At 43.3% G+C, this 19,049-nt stretch overlaps 1 protein-coding gene across 1 annotated transcript; it reads left to right on the forward strand.

Moving 5' to 3' along the window:
• Positions 1 to 1,684: 1,684 nt before the first annotated feature.
• Foxr1 (forkhead box R1) lies at positions 1,685 to 10,217 on the forward strand. Its single transcript, XM_005328344.3, has 6 exons — positions 1,685 to 2,146; positions 7,572 to 7,646; positions 7,732 to 7,982; positions 8,205 to 8,431; positions 9,471 to 9,709; positions 10,135 to 10,217. Exons 1-6 carry the CDS (start codon positions 2,086 to 2,088, stop codon positions 10,167 to 10,169), a joined length of 888 nt encoding a protein of 295 aa, XP_005328401.3. The 5' UTR covers positions 1,685 to 2,085; the 3' UTR covers positions 10,170 to 10,217.
• The last annotated feature ends 8,832 nt before the right edge of the window (positions 10,218 to 19,049 follow it).

Genomic DNA, 19,049 nt, shown 5'->3' on the forward strand with positions numbered 1-19,049 from the left:
GAATGCCAACTAAATAAGTGGAGAAAGAATGATAAATTTATAAAAATCACCATTTATTTTTTTAAAAATATTTATTTATTTATTTTTAGTTTTTCGGCGGACACAACATCTTTGTTGGTATGTGGTGCTGAGGATCGAACCCAGGCCGCACGCATGCCAGGCTAGCGCGCTACCGCTTGAGCCACATCCCCAGCCCTAAAAATCACCATTTAATAACCATCATAGTAATGATTGATTCGGGCAAGATTCATAAACCATGCTAGTGGTTTAAAATTTAATGAACAGGATTTCAGGTAATTTCAATGTGTCTCCCCACTAATTACAAAAAAAAGGGGGGGGAAGGTTAACTGTAAAGAAAACCTGGCAGATACCACTAAACCTAGTGATTGAAATTTACATAAGAAATTTCAAAAACTGACATCATGTGTCTTTTGAAGCAATATAGCGAGAAACATTACCTCTGTGATATTCTTGTTTTTTTTTAAATGCAATTTAACTTTAATTATGAGGAAACACCAGCCAAATTAAAACTAAGGGTCATTCTATCAATAAAATAAACAGCCTATGTCTTCAAAAATGCCAACGATTGGCATGGAATGGTGGCACATTCCTGTAATCCCAACAACTTTAGAGGCTGAAGCAGAAGGATGGTAAGTTTAAGGCCAGCCTCGGCAACATAGCAAGACCATCTCAAAATAAAAAATTAAAAGGACTGAGGATATAGCTCAGTGGTAAACACTCCTGGGTTCAATCCCCAGTACAAAAAAAAAGTGAAGTTTACAAAAGATTACAAAGACTGAGACTCTGCTCTAGATTAAAGGTGACTAAAGGAAAAAAAAAAAAGAATAATAAAGGCAACCAAAGAGTCATGATATTAAATGCACGTGTCTGATCCTTAAGGGAATTCTAGACCAGGAATAAAAATTACATGAAAGACTTGTTGGTGGAGCTGGGGATGTGGCTCAAGTGGTAGCAGGCTCGCCTAGCAAGCGTGAGGAACTGGGTTCGATTCTCAGCACCACATAGAAATAAAATAAAGATATTGTATCCACCTAAAACTGAAAAATAAATATTAAAAAAAAAGACTTGTTGGTTAGGGTGCTGGGGGTTAGGGCGTGCTTTCCTAGCATGCACAAAGCCCTGAGTTCAATCCTCAGCACTGTAAGAGAAATAAATAAATACATATGAAGAGAAAAACTTAAATGGATAAAATATTAATTGATGAATCTGGGTGAAAGTGTATACAAAATTTTTAATAGTATTCTCGAGATTTTTCTGTGATTTCAAAGTTATTAAAAACAGTATTTAAAAAAATCAAATCACAATTCAATCTAATCCTATCTCCATCATCTACTACAAAGTGCAATCTTGAATAAGCCATAAATCCTATGGAAATTTCTAGAAAGTAGCTATGAATACTATCATGGGATCATTACACTTTTTTATCTTTTATTTTATTTTATTCATTTATTTTTTATTTTTTAATATTTATTTATTTATTTATTTTGGTGCCAGGGATTGAACTCAGGGGCACTCGACAACTGAGTCTCATCCCCAGCCCTATTTTGTATTTTATTTAGAGACAGGATCTCACTAAGTTGCTTAGCCTCTCGCTTTTGCTGAGACTCTTTGATCTGATGATCCTCCTGCCTCAGCCTCCCAAGCTGATGGGATTCTAGGCGTGCGCCACCGCGCCCAGCTCATTATGCCTTTTACATAAAATAAGTTTTATGCAAATATCGAGAGGATAAATGGTCCGGGCTACATTTCTTCTGGACGCCTAATCCTCCCAGACCCCAACGTGCAAGGGTAGCGGGTTGAGCAAAGACTTCCTGGAGGCTAGCGGGTGGAGTGGAGAGGAGCCGCGAGGCGTCGAGCAGGGCTCTGCACACCTGGGCAGCCTCCCGCCTCAAGCCAGCGCCGCGCGGTATTTGAGGAAGTGCGCGAGGGCGAGCGTGGTGTCGCTCTTCTCTCCCACTCGGCGCCACTCTGTGCCTCCTCTCCCTAAAAGTGGACCTCAAACTCCAAAATCTCGACTTCTGGGACAGCCTCCATGGCCAGGTCCCAGGATTGTTGGACTGGGACATGGGGAATGAGTCCTTTCTGGCCTTTACCACGGCGCACCTGCCCCTGACGGAGCAGAACCGTGAGTACCTCGTGGGGGCGGGGGATGGGAGAGCCCGGGGGCTGGGTTGGGGCCGAGGACTGTCAGGCTTTGCGCCTTGCTCCAGGGCCGGGCACCTTCAGGCTTGGTTTCGGGGTTCCGAGGCCCCCATGCATGCTAAGCTCCCCCAGTGCCCATTTAGGGGCGCCATATGGCAGGGGGGCTGGGCTTCCGCCTGGACTGGAAACCCGCCCAGGGCAGCACTTGCACCCAAGGGACAACGCCTTCCAGCTCTTCCAGCTTTTGCATCCTAGGCCCCTCCCCAGCCTTTCTCCTTGGTCCACCATCCTTGCCATTTGTCGAACTGTACGCTTTACTTATTTTTATGTCTCTTTAAAAGAACTTGTAAATTATCATTTTGTTTATGGCCGTAACCTCACCTCTTAGGGCGTTGCCTAGATCTAGAAATGCTCAATATTTGTTGAATATTGGATGATTGACCATTGTGGTCTTACAATTTCTTTTCCTTCTTTGGACCTCAAAGTTGAGTTAATGTCATCCATATATTCATGGTACCTTTTTGTCATCTGATGGAACAAGGTGCTTGGGTTAACTCTGTTTTCCCTCTTCAATCTCTACCTCCCACGTCCATCATCTCCTCCACACTGATGAACAAACCCTAGTCTATTTAAAATGTTTTGGTTCTGTTTTGTTTTGGTACTGGGAATTGGGCCTAGGGGCACGTTACCACTGAACTACATCCCCAGTCCTTTTTTTTTTTTTTTTGAAAAACAGTTTCATTAATTGCTGAGCACGGGCTTAAACTTGAGACCTTCCTGCCTCAGCCTCCCAGCCCATGCCTGGCCCCTCCCACCTTGTTTTCCAGATCTCTTCCTGTTTCTTTTATTTTTTTTTATTAATTTTTTTATAGTAGATGGACACAATACCTTTTTATTTTATTTTTATGTGGTGCTGAGGATAAAACCCTGTGCCTCACATGTGCTCTACCAACTGAGCTACAGCCCCAGCCCCTCTTCCTGTTTCTAAATGCAATCTTATTTTATGCTTCTGGCTGTTGGATAATATTCTCTCTCATATATATATTTCCTTTGACCTTCTAACTCTCCTTACATCTAAATTGCTTAAGCAAACTTTGCCACCATAATTAAAGATAGTGAACATTCATATGTGTTCATTTATTCAAGAGTGTTAGAGTTGAGGATGTAGTTCAGTGGTCCACCATTTTTCTGGCATGCATCAGGCCCTGGGTGCCATATTTGCTCCCCCATGAGAGAGAGAGACTACTTAGGCCGTGGCAGTAATCCAGACAACACATGATGGTAGACTGGACCAGGGGGGTGACAAAGAAGGTGGTGAGAAGTTAGGACTAACTAGATTTGCTGATGGATGGAATGTGGGGTATAAGAAAAATAAAAATTGGGAACTGGGAATATAGTTCAGTGTTAGAGCACTTACTTAGCAGGAATGAGGCCCAGAGTTAGATCCCCAGCACTACAAATACAAAAAGGAAAAACCTAGACTCTTCAGAGCTCGGCATGAGGCAAATACCTGTAGTCCCAGCTGCTGGAGAGGCTGAGCCAGTCTGGGCAAAATAGCTCCTTCAGCTCAGGGGAAAAGAAATTGGTAGATTGGAAAGGAAGATTTCCACCCCCATCCAGTACTGGCGATTGAATCTAGTGGTATCCTACTACTGAACTTCCCCAGCCTTTTTTTTGTCCAGACTGTCCTTGCTTGAATTTGTGATCCTCCTGCCTCATCTTCCCAAGTAGCTGGGATTGTAGGTATGCCTAACCATACTCAGTTTAGAGTTGTCTTATACTAAGATGGGAAAGGTTTTTTGAGGAAAGGTTTACGGAGGAAAATGAGGAGTTATGCTTTGGCCATGTTAGACATCCCAGTGGAAATGAGTAGGCAGCCAGGTGCAGTGGCACATGCCTGTAATCCTAGCTACTTGAGAAGCTGAGACAGGAGGACTGCAAATTCAAGACCAGTCTGGTAACTTAGACCCTGTCTCAAAAAAAAAAAAAAAAGAGCTGGAGACTGGGGTTATGGCTAAAGAATAGAACGCTTGCCTAGCATGTTCAAAGTGCTGGATTTGATCCTCAGTACCACATAAAAATATATAAATAAAATCAAGGTATTGTGTCCAACTACAATTAAAATAAATAAAATAAAATAAAATAAAGTCTTTTAAAATAAATAAAAAGAGTTGGGGATGTAGCTTCTTGGTAGAATGTTAGCATGCAAAAGGCCCTGGGTTCAGAAAAGTTACATGACTCCCTTGCATGTAGGGGCAAGTCCCTGGCCTCTCTATGGCTTTGGAGCACTTGTTTGGGCAAACCACCACCCTGATGAAACCCGACTCTGCTAAGCAAGTTCTCTGAAGTCATAGATGGATGGATTGGTGATGTCAGTGGGATCCTAGTTGTGGTTGAGAGGGAGTTAGCTGGAAAGACAAAAGATGGTGCATTTAAAAAAAAATTTTAATATCTTTATTTATTTTTATGTGGTGCTAAGGATCAAACCCAGTGCTTCACACGTGCAAAGCAAGCGTTCTACCACTGAGCCCCAGCCCCAGCCTGAGGTGGTACATTTTTATGGAGTACATAAATGAGTTTGTGGGAAGGTTGCAGTTATTTTGTTAATTTAGATTTTGACTGAGAGGTACTTCTGAGATAGAGTTCAGTCAAGAGAGGTGTTGTGCCCATAGTCCCAGCTACACAGGAGGCTGAGGTGATAGATCACTTGAGCTCAAAGACTCAAGGCTCATAGGGAGCCTGGACATGTAGGGAGTGTGTGTCTGTCTTTTCCAGTGTTCTGGTTGAATTCATGCCTCATGCATGTTAAGCAAGTGCTCTGTCACTGAGCTACATCTCTAGCCCTATTCTAGTCTTTTATGTCTTAAAAAAGTGATTACATTTTTCCGCTAAATGTCTAGTCAATTCTTTTATGAGTTAACTCCTAGATTCTTTATAATTTTTGTTGTTATTATAAGCAGTACCTTTGTAAAATTATTTTCCAGTGTTAATGCTGACATAAAGAAATATTATTGATTATTATGTTCTTACATGCAGCAAAGTTGCTGGGTTCTTAGTGGTTCTAATAACTTGTCTGTTAATATTATAATCTATATTAATTATTTTTTCTTCAAATAACAGTAGCTTTGCCTTTCCTTTCCAACTTTGTTTTGCTATTTTTTTCCTTTTTCTAGTAGTACTATGTTAAATATTAGCAATGTAGTGCACATTCTTTTTTTTTTTTTTTAACCAGGAGTGCTTAACTATTAAGCCACATTCCAGTCCTTTTTTTGTATTTTATTTAGAGACAGGACCTCACTAAGTTGCTGATGCTGGTTTTTTTTTTAATTGATTAAAAAAAAATGACAGCAGATTGCATTATAATTCTTATTATACATATATACCACAGTTTTCCATATCTCTGTATATAAAGTATGTTGACACCCAATTCATGTCTTCATACATGTATTTTGAATAATGATGTCCATCACATTCCACCATTCTTGCTAATCCCCTGCCCTCTCCTTTTCCTTCCCACCCCTCTTTCCTATCTAGAATTCATTTATTTCTCCCATGCTCCCCCTCCCTACCCAACTATGAGTCAGCCTCCTTATATCAGAGAAAACATTCAGCATTTGTTTTTTGGGATTGGCTAACTTCACTTAGCATTATCTTCTCCAACACCATCCATTTACCTGCAAATGCCGTGATTTTATTCTCTTTTATTGCTGAGTAAAATTCCATTGTGTATATATGTCACATTTTTTATACATTCATCCACTGAAGGGCATCTAGGTTGGCTCCACAGTTTGGCTAATGTGAATAGTACTGCTGTAAACATTAACATGGTTGTGTCCCTGTAGTATTCTGTTTTTAAGTCCTTTGGGTATAGTCTGGGATAGCTGGGTCAAATAGTTATTCCATTCCCAAATTTCCAAGGAATCTCCATATTGCTTTCCGTATTGGCTGCACCAATTTGCAGACCCACCAGCAATGTATAAGTGTGCCTTTTTCCCCACATCCTCGCCAACACTTATTGTTGTTTGTCTTCATAATAGCTGCCATTCTGACTGGAGTGAGATGATATCTTAGAGTAGTTTTGATTTGCATTTCTCTAATTTCTAGAGATGCTGAGAATTTTTTCCATATATTTGTTGATTGATTGTATATCCTCTTCTGAGAAGTGTCTGTTCAGGTCCTTGGCCCATTTGTTAATTGGGTTATTATTATTATTATTATTATTTTGGTGCTTAGCTTTTTGAGTTCTTTATATACCCTAGAGATTAGTGCTCTATCTGATGTGTGAGGGGTAAAAATTTGCTCCCAGGATATGGGCTCTCTGTCACCTCACAGATTGTTTCTTTTGCTGAGAAGAAACTTTTTAGTTTGATTCCATCCCATTTATTGATTCTTGGTTTTAATTCTTGTGCTATAGGAGTCTTATTAAGGAGATTGGGGCCTAATCCCATATGATGTGATGCTGGTTTTGAACTCATGATCTTCCTGCCTCAGCCTCCTGAGTTGCTGGGATTACAGTTGTGCACCACCATGCCCAGCAGTGTGCATCCTTTCTAATTACTGAGCTTTTCTATAAGTATATCATCATTTCCAAAATGAAAACCCAGATTTGTCTGAATATGATGACATTCATGGGAACAGCCAGGAATGCAAAATAGTTTCTGCCCTGAACGTCTGGTTGGATGGTGGTACCTTTTGCTGAGACAAGGAATATAGGAGAAAGAGCAAGAAAATGGAATTCAGGTGCTGGGGATGTAGCTCCCTGGTGGAACACTTGCTTAACATGTGCCAGGTCCTGGGTTCTATCCCTAGGACTGCAAATAAATAAATAAATAAAGGGATTCAGTTTTAGAAATGTTGTGCTTGCTATGCACACAGACTACTCAAGTAAATATATCCAACAGGAAGTCCTATTTAAGGATTGGCAGAGAAATCTGGACTACAGGTAAAGATTGGGGAGCCCTATATTTATAGATGATTGGCTGAAACCATGGCATGAGATCATTTGGGGACAATATATGTGAAGAAAAGAATGCAAAAGGAGTAGGGCGTGGGGTGCCTGCTTGGATTCCCAGAGACTCAGGAGACTCAGGCAGGAGGATCACAAGTGTCTCTGCAATTTAGTGAGACCCTGTCTCAAAATAAAAAACAAAAAATGGAAGAGATGTAGCTAAGTGGTAAAGTGCCCCTGAGTTCAATTCCCAGTACCAAAAAAACAAAAGACAAAAAAAACAAGAGTGAGGTGGTTAGAAGTTCAGAAATGAAGGGAAAACCAGTCGAAAATAGTGGTCTAACATTCCCTTCCCCAGGGACGGTCCACAACCTTTTCCCAAGAGACCTTCAAGGCCCAAGATCCTGGAGTCACAATGGAAATACTAGAACATTTTGATTCTCTTCCATCTTTTCTTCAGTTGCCAGATACAAACTTCGAATAGTTGAACCACCAAAACTACCTTTGGAAAAAAAACCCAATGCGGATGAAGACGGTGAGTGGTGGGTTCTCTGACTTGGCTCCACGGGACATCCAAAGCCAGTGAACCGTGGCACACAGTCTCCCTTTGCTCTGCACAGGTCCAGATATTGAGCCCAACCTGTGGATGTGGGTGAACCCCAATGTGGTGTATCCTCCCGGCAAGCTGGAGGTTACAGAATCTAAGAAAAGAGAGGATCTGATGAGTGAGCCCCCATCCCCTCAGGCACCCCCAAAGGAGGAGGATGCCAGCTGCTGCTCAGAGGCCGCCAGGGCAGAGTCATCGCTACATTCCTCCAGTGAGCAGTCTCCACCTCGGAAGCAGTTCGCTTCTTCCCCCAGCAACTGGGAGGTATGACTTCCTGGGGCTGTGAGCCAGCCTTGGGCATAGGCAGGGTGGGCTCAGGGATGAAGTGTCACTGTTTGGTTTTCTTAGGGACAGCCAAAGGTTAATGGGTTCAGAAGAGACTAATACCCTTGGGTTGGGGACAAGCCCAGATGGTGGTCCTAGACTGCTGCACCCTGGAGTTGAGGCCAAGGAGTCAGGACCAGTTCCTACTCTGTGCTCCTCTAGCTCCCAGAAGAGGAGGAGGCTAAGGACCAGGATGACAGCTCCTCTGTGGCTCTCCCGTCCCCTCACACAAGGGCCCCCCTCCAGAGTCGGAGGCTTCGGCAAGCCATCAGCCCGGAGGGGAGGCTCTGGTCCCGGCCCCCTCTCAATTACTTCCACCTAATTGCCCTGGCACTAAGAAACAGTCCCCCCTGTGGCCTCAACGTGCAGCAGATCTACAGTTTCACTCGGTATGTGCGGGGAGGGCGGGGGGGCCCTGTGAGGAGGGGGAAGGGAGGGGTCAGGGCCATGGTTCTGGGCTTGCTGACTCAGTTTCCTCATCTGGGTCTGAGGATGAGTGCCTTCCCAGTCCTCTTTTCCCAAGTGAATACCTGCCACCCATGTGCAAGAACATAATCACTCCTACCCTCTGTCATGTCTAAAAAAACTCTAGCCTTTTGTGTCTCGGTTCTCCTTTAAAACACAGACTCACTTGGTTCTACTAACAGTGTCTACCTACTGCCTCAAGATTAGCCAGCATAAAACTTGGTTTCCCCAGCCATGCTAATCCTAATGACCTTCCTGCCTAACACAAGTCCCTATGCCCTCAGGGGTCTGGGGAGCCCAATTGAGAAGGGATTTGCATTTAGTAGCATGTGTGCATGCGATTAAACCTGGGGCCTCCAACAGGCTTTACCATTGAACCACACTTCCAGCTCTGCATTCAACTTTTGCCCCCCTCTTTTTATTTATTTATTTATTTTGAGATAGGGTCTCACTAAGTTCCTTAGGGCCTCAGTAAGTAGCTGAGGCTGGCTTTGAACTTGTGATCGTCCTGCCTCAGCCACCTGAGTTGCTGGGATTATAGGTGTGGGCGTGCATTTAACTCTGATCATCATGTACACATGTGTCTGAGGGAGTTTCTTGGGCCCTTTTCCAGTATTAGAAGAGCCTAATGTCTCAATATTAATCCTGCAATCGATATATCCCTTTGACCAGGGGCCTGATTCTGCTTTGTCCCTGCTTTGGTCAACATCCTAAGCCCTAAGGGAGGAGGTGGGGGAAAGAACCTGGGGTTAAGAGGCTCAAAAGAGGGGGCTCCTCATAAGCAATGAATCAGGTGGAGGCTTTGCCACATGCTCAGGCAGCAAAGGCCGACTCCAGGCCTGCTGGCCATTATCCACCTTGTGAAGAGCTGAGGCTCGAGGCCCCTGTGGGGAGAGCCAGCTGCAGAGTAGGACCTCCCCCAAAGAAACCATGACTTTCCTTATCTTTCCATCCTGTCCACAGACAACACTTCCCCTTTTTCCGGACGGCTCCAGAAGGCTGGAAGAATACTGTCCGTCACAATCTCTGTTTTCGAGACAGCTTTGAGAAAGTGCCGGTCAGTATGCAGGGTGAGGCCAGCACCCGGCCTCGATCCTGCCTCTGGAAGTTGACTGAGGAGGGACACCGCCGCTTTGCAGAGGAGGCCCGTGCCTTGGCTTCCACTCGGCTGGAAAGTATCCAACAGTGCATGAGCCAGCCAGGTGTGAAGCCTTGTCATGTGTGGGCCCAAGGGGAGACCCAAGGAACCTGACCCCAAGGCTGAGTTTGCAGCCTGGGTCACACTCTGGGGGGGCATCTTCTGTAGGGATCAGGGAAATAGCAGTTGTCTGAGACCCTCTGGTGATGCTTTTCTGAAGAGAGACCTCTCCTCAGGAGTGTAGGACTTGATGTACACAGTCCATGGGGTGCATTGGCCCCACTTCCTGGGAAAATGGTATCACACAGTGGAGCAGGAGTGATGTGCCAAGGAGACTTTCACTTTTCCTGGAGAAATTCAGGGAGGCCTCAGAAAAGGCAGCATTTGAGCCTTGAGAAGGAGTAGGTGGCTCGCTGCGGGATAGCAGTCCAGACTCGGAACAGCAGTTACAAAGTGTAAATTTCTCTGTACTCTCTCCTTTTCTTACAGATGTGATGCCCTTTCTCTTTGACCTTGAACTCTAAGAAGCAAGAGTCAGCCATGCTCTATTAAAGTTTCTTTCAGCAGTCATATGTGCCTGTGTGGTATCTGAGGATGGGGATCAGGGTGGGAGTGGAGTTCATCCCCAAGAATGAAAATGGAGCACCCTCCGAGCTGGTACGGCTGCCCTGGTATGCAGGTGCCCAGTGGGCAGCATGTGGAGAAGGAACATACTCAACCTTCTTCAGGATCCTGGAGCTGTTTCCATTTTTCTGGGTCAGGAAGATTATGTTGGGAGATGCTCTTGTAGCAGCCAGCTCTGGAAGTACCACCAACTCAATCAACTGACATTCATTAAGCATCTGCTGTGTACCAAGCTCAGGACAGAAGATGGGCCTGGCCTCTGCCACAAGGATGGCAGGGACATGTGCTCAGGAAACAGGGAGAGGAAGCACTGTAGGGAAGGCTTTATGCCAGCAGGAAGATGTAGCCTTTGTTTGCTCTGGGGATCAATCTCAGGGCTCTTTCACGGTAAGCACATGCTCTACCTCTGATCTATACCCTGCAGCCCCTGCTCGGCTTTGTTTTTCACAGTGCCAGGGTTCAAACTGAGGAACCCTTGCACGTTGCTCAACTTTGTATGTGTTTGAAAATTTCAATCAGTAGAGAGTAAAATAGAGCCAAGTGTGGTGGCATACCTGTAATCCCAGCTACTCAGGAGGCTGAAGCAAGTAGATGCCAAGTTGAAGGCCAGCCTGGGCAACTTAGACCCTGTCTCAAAAAAAGACTGGGGATGTATCTCAGTAGTAAACTACCCCTGGGTTCAATACCAGAGAGGATGGGGAACTAGAATATAATTAATGCCCACATCTGTCTCCTCATGGATAACCTAGATTTGTTATTTTAAATTTTTTAAATTTATTCTATTTAGTTATACAGGACAGTAGAATGCATTTAGACATACATAAATGGAGTATAACTTCTCATTCTTCTCGTTGCATATGATGTAGTGTTGCACTATTTATATTCCCTACCCTTTCCCTCCCTCTCCCTGAGTTATTTTAAAGACTTTTTTTTTTTTCCTAAAAGACCCTAACATGGGGCTGGGGTTGTGGCTCAGTAGTATGGTGCTCACCTAGCATGTGTGAGGCACTGAGGTTCATTCCTCAGCACCACATAAAAATAAATAAAATGTATTGTGTCTATCTACAACAATTTTTTTTAAAAAAGCCCATAACATAATATTGTTAGCATATCCAAAAAAATAACAGTTCCTTAATTTTGTCTGAATACTGGTGTATTTTCTTATTAACTTATTATCTAAAATATTTCTGTAGAAAAATCATTTAAAGTTTAGATATCCTGAGGTGCAGTTTGTTCAAAGGCAACAGAAGCTCAATTCCTTTTATTTACTAGTTTTGAAAACAAAGAGCTCCTTAAGTAAGGAGGTAGCTTTTGAGTTGTCTTGATGGATGGAAGGGGAGCCAGGCACAGTGGTACATGCCTGTAATCCCAGCAGCTCAGGAGGCTGAGGGAGGAGGATCACAAGTTCAAAGTCAGCCTCAGCAATTCAGCAAGGCCTTAAGCAACTTGGCGAGACTCTATCTCTAAATAAAATGAAAGTAAGGGCTGGAGATGTAGCTCAGTGGTTAAGTGTCCCTGGGTTCAGTCCCTGGTACAAAAAAAAAGAAGCGGGGCGTATCCACAGGTGGGTTGCTGCAGAGAAAATTGGGAGGGGTGGAGGCAGGCTGCACTGGTAAGCAGGGGCCAAATTCCTTATCAGCCAATGGGGTCAGTGAAAGTGGGGACAAGGAGAGTTCCCCAGTAGGCAGCTGAGCAGCTCCCTGGTGTTTGTGTTTAAGATTACAGCATCCACTGTGTTGTGGATGATGAACAGGAAAGGGACTGGAAAAACGAAGACAAAACAGAAGTTGATGGAATGAGCCCGTAAAAGGGATTTCTCTAAGAGTAAATAATGAAGCTGAGTGTCATGGCACACACCTAAAATCCCAGCTATGCGGGAGGCTGAGGCAGGAAGATCATAAATTTGAGGCCAGCTCAGGAATTTAGCAAGACTATGTAAAAAAAAAAAAAAAATAGAGTGGAAGGATGCTGGGAATGTAGCTCAATGGTAAAGCACTTCTGGGTTCAATCCCCAGGACTGTGCAAAAAGAAAAGGAAATGGGACTTCAAAGTTCTAGGAAGTAGAATCTGCTGCTTGGGATGCATAGGGACAGGTAGGAATCTAAGCTGATTGTGGCTTGGGTGGTAAAGAATGCCGTTCAAAGAAGAGCTACAATACAGTGCTAACTTGGGGCATGCTAAAGAGCTACAATACAGTGCTAACTTGGGGCATGCTAACTTTGGGAATCCTGTACACTATCTTGGTTGTGGTTGGCATAATTTAGCAGTTGAAGGGTTCAGAGCACAGGGTAAAGGTCTAGACTAGTGGGGTAGATTTGGAATAAATGGTAGTCAAGGCCACAGGTGGGTCTGAGTGAATGGAAGCCTAATAATGAAGGCGTAGTCGTTGAAGGAAAGATCCTCAAAGGCCAGGAAGGAGCTGCGAGAGAGGTGAAAGGAAACAATTTCTTGAGAAAGTGGTTGGGCTCAAAGGTTATGCCTGCCACACTTTACCTTTGATTGCCATTTAGCCTCCTCTCTGGGTAGGGAGTACCGAATTGAATTCTGCTCAGTGCTGGTAGGAATGAATAGGTGGAAGAAAGACAAGGAGCCATTGGGGGAGGATGAGAACTCAGAGTCTTGAGTTTCTCACGCTTCCTGTAGCAGATCCATCAGTCCTTCAGAAGCAAGAACACTGTGGAATAAGAGTCCTACAGGCTCCTATGATGGAGTTGCTGTGGCCTTGCTGGTTGCCAGAATCAGTCTCCAGAGCAGCCTCAGGTCTGAGGGCAATAAAGAGAAGCCCAGAGACAATAAAGAAGGAACGACTGGGGGTCCAGACTATATTAGGATCCCACAGAGGCTTACACAGTGAGTGCTGAAGGACAACGGCACATATCCACGGGACCAAAATGACGGTTCCCACTCCCTCCTCTCTCTTCCCCACCTCACAGTACTGCCCAGCCCCTGGGCCTAGGTGTTACCTTTCTCCAGAGATGGGCATACAATGAGCTTACTGCTTGAAAATGTGTCCTAGCTACTCCAGAGGCTGAGGCAGGAGGATTGCAAGTTCGAGGCCAGCCTCAGGAACTTAGTGAGACCCTATCTTAAAAAAAAAAGAAGAAGAAGAAGAAGCTGGGGATGTAGCTTAGTGGCAAATCACCCTTGGAAGTGGAATCTGCTGCTTGGGATATATAAGGAGAAGTAGCAATCTAAGCTGATTGTGGCCTGGTAGTAAAGGATGCAATTCAAGAAGAACTAGAATACAGTGCTATTTTGGGAGATGCTAAATTTGGGAATCCCAAATTCCAGGACTTTACAGCTGGCAGGTTGAAGTGGCCTCACCTCTTCGTCTTTCCTCCCTTCCTCCTCACTGGTATCCACTTTGAGGTAGTTCTTGCCTCCCTATTTCAGAAGAACCTATCTCTGGCAAGGTGTTCTGATCAGGAAAAGGAGCTAATGAGGCCTCTTTCTTAGTCTTACCAGAGTCTAAGCCAGAGGCCTAACTTTGGGGGCTCCAACACACCACGTCCACCCACTTGCCCCAAAAACCAAACAGAAAAGGTTATGGTGAGAAACAGGGAAAGGACTTGAGTCAACATGAGCACACTGGGCAGGCGAAGTGAGATGCAGCATCTCTGTCCTGTCTTCAGAGTGCTGACAGGAGCTTTAGGGTTAAATAGAGGAAGAGTTAGGGCAGGGAGAGAGAAGTCTGCATAATTAAACAGTCTTGGCTAAACTGTGGCCTGGTTGATCATTATTTCAGTTCCGGTTCTACAAAGTGGCTCCAGAAAAGTCTTTATCACTTGAGGGGAGCAATTTCCATTTGTTGCTCAAAATACTTATTAGACCTATGATCCCAAAAGGGTGGGATCACAGTTCTCATGAGATGATTGCTCCTGCTCAGGGGGGAATTCCTGCATGGGGTGAGGTGTCTATAAGGCTCCTCTAGTAGGGCAGTAACTGAAGACTTTGGGTGTCTCTCCAGAGGCCTAAAACAGGATGCTGAAGACCCAGTCTTCAAGGGGAACAAGATGGGATAGGTACATTTAGGGGTAATAACCCTTATATTACACTGAGCACTGTGACACATACCTAAAATCCCTTGAGAGCCTGAGTCAGGAGGATCACAAAGTTGGAGAACAACCTCAGCAATTTAGCAAGACTCTGTCTCAAGAAATAAAAAGGACTGGGTATATAACTATGGTAAGGGCCCCTGAGTTCAATCTCCAGTACCAAAAAACAAAACCAGAAAACTTGTATTACTTGTCTTTAGATAAATACTCCTTAAATGATTAACATTCCTAGGCACAAAGTTGAGCAGAGATCCGAAGATAAATACAAAATAAGGCAGAGATGCCAAACTTTATCCTGTTTTTGGTTACCCATGAGGCATCTACAGGCCCAAGAGTTACTTCTTTTAGCAAAGACAGCCTCTCCAAGTCCCTGTTACATTAATGAAACTGGAGTTTCTCTGCTTCTGCTGGTGGATGGGGTCTTGCATAAGCTGCATGCCTCTGCAGCCAAGAAACATGTTGCAGTTCTTACTAGTGGGCTATGCCCTCCAGTGTTGCAACAGACCCCAGCAGCTCCTGGCCAATTTCTTCTGAGTTCTTGTCTTCTGAATTCAAAGAAGGAAATCCACAGACAAGGATGAGTAAGAACTGGATTTATTTGAATGTGAATAGAAACAGAACTCCCACAGGGCAAGAGGGTATCTGTTAGGGGTTGCCACTTGAGTGTGCTAGTCTAGTGGATTATATAGCAGTTGGATCAATGCTATTGGTCCAAATTTATGCTAATCAGGGTTTCATAAAGTACCAAAGCTATTAGTTAGCCTTGCAATCCCATTCATCTGCCCCACTTCTGTTTTCCCATGGGGAAGTGGGAGGTTGAGGTTATTGGATCCTGGATGCTCTGGGGTCCCAAGCTGTGGTGCTGGGTAGAACAGGCATCCACACTTGCCCAGGGCAGACCATTGTCAAGTGACAGGTGGGTGTGAACTGGTTCTCCTGGTGCTGGCTCACAGAACTTCGGAGTGACAGTCTTCTCCATGTTCCAGGAGGTGTGGGAACTAGTAATGGCCTGGACCTACTTTTAGTCTTTGACAACTCTCATCAGTAACCTGGACCTTTCTGCTGCTTAGCAACACGTATTTGCTATCTTTGACTCCAGACCTAGCTCCCTCTACAGGTAACCTGACCTGAACCAAGCTGTGCTGCATTCGGCACAGGTTCTCTTAATATTTCTAAACTTAAGTTTTCTTTAAAAAAAATATTTATTTATTTGTAAATGGATACAATATCTTTATTTTGTTTATTTATTTTTATGTGGTGCTGAGGCTCAAACCCAGGGCCTTGAACATGTGAGGCAAGCTCTCTAACGCTGAGCCATAACCCCAGCCCCCTCGCTAAGTTTTTTTGATAGGTAAAATGGGGATACACAGAGATTTGATTTGAGAACTTATAAGAAATGGATAGGGTATGTCTGATGCACTAACAATGGAGTACTTATAATCACACTACCTTAAGGAGTAGGTACTATTATTCTTTTTCTGTCTTGGAGTGTGATGGCCATTATATTTGAGGAGTTATTTATTCATTTATTTATTTATTTATTTATAACACTTATTTTTTAGCTTTAGGTGGACACAATATCTTCATCCCATTTCCATGTGGTGCTGAGGATCAAACTCCATGCCTCATGCATGCCAGGCGAGCTTGCTACTAACTTGAGCCATATCCCCAGCCCTTGAGGAATGTTTTAGTCAGCTTTTCTGATGCTGTGACCAAAAGACCTGACCGGATCAATTTTAGAGGAGGTAAAGTTTATCTTGCACTCACAGTTTTAGAAGTCTCAGTCCACAAATGGCCAGCTCCATTGCTCTGGACCCAAAGTGAGGCAGAACATCATGGTGGAAGTGTGTGGCAGAGGAAAACGGCTACAGATATGACAATCAGGAACAGATAGAGATTTCACTATCGGGCACAAAAATAAACCCCAACGACAGGCCCCTAGAGACCCATCTCCTTCAACCACACCCCACCTGCCTATAATAAATCCACCCAGTTAATCCCTATCTGTAGATTAATACACTGATTAGGTTAAGGCTTCCCTAAGCCAATCTATTTACTGCTAAACTTTCATGTCTCATTCATGAGCTTTGGAGGACACCTCATATCTAAACCATAACAAGGAGTAACCTTCATTTCCTGTCCACTCATCATGGCTTAATACCTTGCAATCTGGCTCACTGTGAAATCCAACTGCTTCCCTGCTGCTCTTTGAAACATGGTACTCCTGAAAAGCACAGTCCATGTACTCCTAGACCAAAATATGCACTTCTGAAGAAAGGCCTCAGTTCACTTGATTTGTTCATTTATTTCTGTGACAGACATGAAATGCCCATCCCATCACCTCTCCATCCCCAGCCCTTATTATTTTTTATTTTGTGACAGGGTCTTGTTAAATTGCTGAGGCTGTCTTCAAACTTGTGATCCTCCTGACTGAGACCTCCCACATCATTGGGATTACAGGCATGTGCCACCATACTCAGGTGTGTCATTATTAAAATATGATGAATACACTGATTTTTCCAGGATTGAACTAGCATGTAAAATGAAGATGGTACTTTTTTTTTTTTTGGAAGCTCATCAAGAGTTTTTTCAACGATACCACATGCCTATGTCAATCTGTGTGTGAATCTGTTGCATTCAGAGGGATCCTATAAACAAATACACTTACTTAGCTCTTATGTCAAGGTAGTAAGCATAAAGAAAAAGTATTTTCAGGGCTGGGGTTAAGGAATAAGGAGTAGAGTGCTAGCCTAGCACAGGCGAGGCCCTGGGTTCAATCCTCAGCACCACATAAAAATAAATTAATTAAAGATATTGTGTCGAACTATAACTAAAAAATAAATATTAAAAAAAAGAAAAGTATTTTCAATGTTTATTTGAACAGCATCTTTACTTTAAGCTATTTAAGTATTTGAAATTATCTTGTGTTTTTAAATAATTTATTCATTGTGATACATCTTATCATTTTTTTTCCTCCCTTTATTTTTCTGTTATATTGTGGTTAGAGCATTATAGTGAGCTTTTTAAAGTTGCATATGCAGATAGGCTATATTATCAGTAAGATTCTTTCAGGGTGGTAAAGTATTTGCTCTCTTCCTGGGGTATGAAGACTGATGGAGTAGAGAACCCCTGAGCCAAGCATGTATAAAATACAAGCCCCACCCCACAGGAGCTCCCTTTCAGTGCTGCTGGCAACCAGGGAAGTCAACACAAAGGAACAAGGGATGTTCTCATCCAAACCCCCCAGAGCCTAGCATGGGGCCTGTTAGGTAATGAGGCTGCACTGTTTGCTATGAATAGTCACTTCTGTAACCAGCAGATTCCATATTCCCTGGAAGCACAGAGAAAAGAGCAATTAGCTGTGGCTGGAGAAGCTGGGGAAGGCTTCTCACAGGAGGAGACTTCAGCGCTGATTGTTTTCCAACTTTGGAAAATAGCTAGAATTTCTCCCAGAAGTGTCTTAAACCAGCACTGCTCTATGGGGATCTGCTGATGCTCCAAGGAGGCAGAAGTGAAAACTGGGGAGGTAGGGAGAAGCAGAGACTGCATGGGAAAAGAGAGACTACAGATGCTTCTTGACTTAGGTTTGGACTAAGTCCAGATACATGGATCATAAGTTAAAAATATTTAAGTTGAAAATACATTGAATGCACCTAACCAGCAGAACATCTCAGTTTAACAACACAGTACCCTGCAGAGTATCAGTTGTTTTTTCCTCTCATTCCAGGGGTGATTAGGATCTATGGTTTGCTGCAGCTGCCCAGCACTTGACAACAAAGAGAAGCTGGGTGCCATGGCAACTTCCAATAACTTGGGAGGCTGAGGCAGGAGGATCATGAATTGGAGGCCAGCCTGAAGCAACTCTGTAAGACTCTATCTAAAAAAATAAAATAAAATAAAATAAAAAATAAAGTAAACAAAACTTAAAAAGAGTAAGACCACACTCATATAAGTTTTAATAGAATATGTTGTTATAATTGTCTATTTTATTAATAATTTATTTTTAATAATATTTTGCCTAATTTATAAACTTCATCATAGATATATATGTAAAGGAAAAAATAAAACAGATCTTATAGGGCTCAGTGCTATCCACAATTTCAGGCATACTTTTCAATGTGTCCCCCAAAGACAAAGAGAGACCACTGTATTTGTTGGTCAGGGCTTGTGCCAGGTGTTAGGGTTAAAGTGAAATCCAAAATGGTTTCTTCCTCAAAGTTTTCAGTCTTGGTGGAAATACATGTTGAACTAACATGCTAATTATGTACGATGCACAATGGTAATAAATATTAGTAATGTAAATATCAGATTAGTGTGAAAGAAAGTGATATAGGTAACAAGGTATCTAACTTAGTTTGGAGGGCACATCAGAAAAGACCTTTCTAAAAAAAGTGACATTTCAATTAAGACCTGTAGAGTGAGTGGAAGTTTACCAGGCTGAAGAACAAAAAGAAAAAATGTTCTAGTAGAGTCAGAGTCTCACTATGTTGCCTAAGCTGGCCTTGAACTCCTAAGCTCAAGCAATCCTCCTGCCTCAGCCTCCCAGGTAGCCAGGACTATAGGTGCCTGCCACTGTGCGGGACAATTCTCTGATCTACTGATAAGACTGTGGAGGACAGAACATAGAAAGCAAGGGGAGAAAGATCCAAGGCGAAGCTGGGAAAGGTAGAAAGGGCCTGGATCTTGAAGTTTTTTCTAGGTTATGATAAAAATTTGTTTGATTTT

The sequence above is a fragment of the Ictidomys tridecemlineatus genome, chromosome 4 (genome assembly GCF_052094955.1).
Source record: "Ictidomys tridecemlineatus isolate mIctTri1 chromosome 4, mIctTri1.hap1, whole genome shotgun sequence".
In the NCBI taxonomy this organism is placed as follows: Eukaryota; Metazoa; Chordata; class Mammalia; order Rodentia; family Sciuridae; genus Ictidomys; species Ictidomys tridecemlineatus.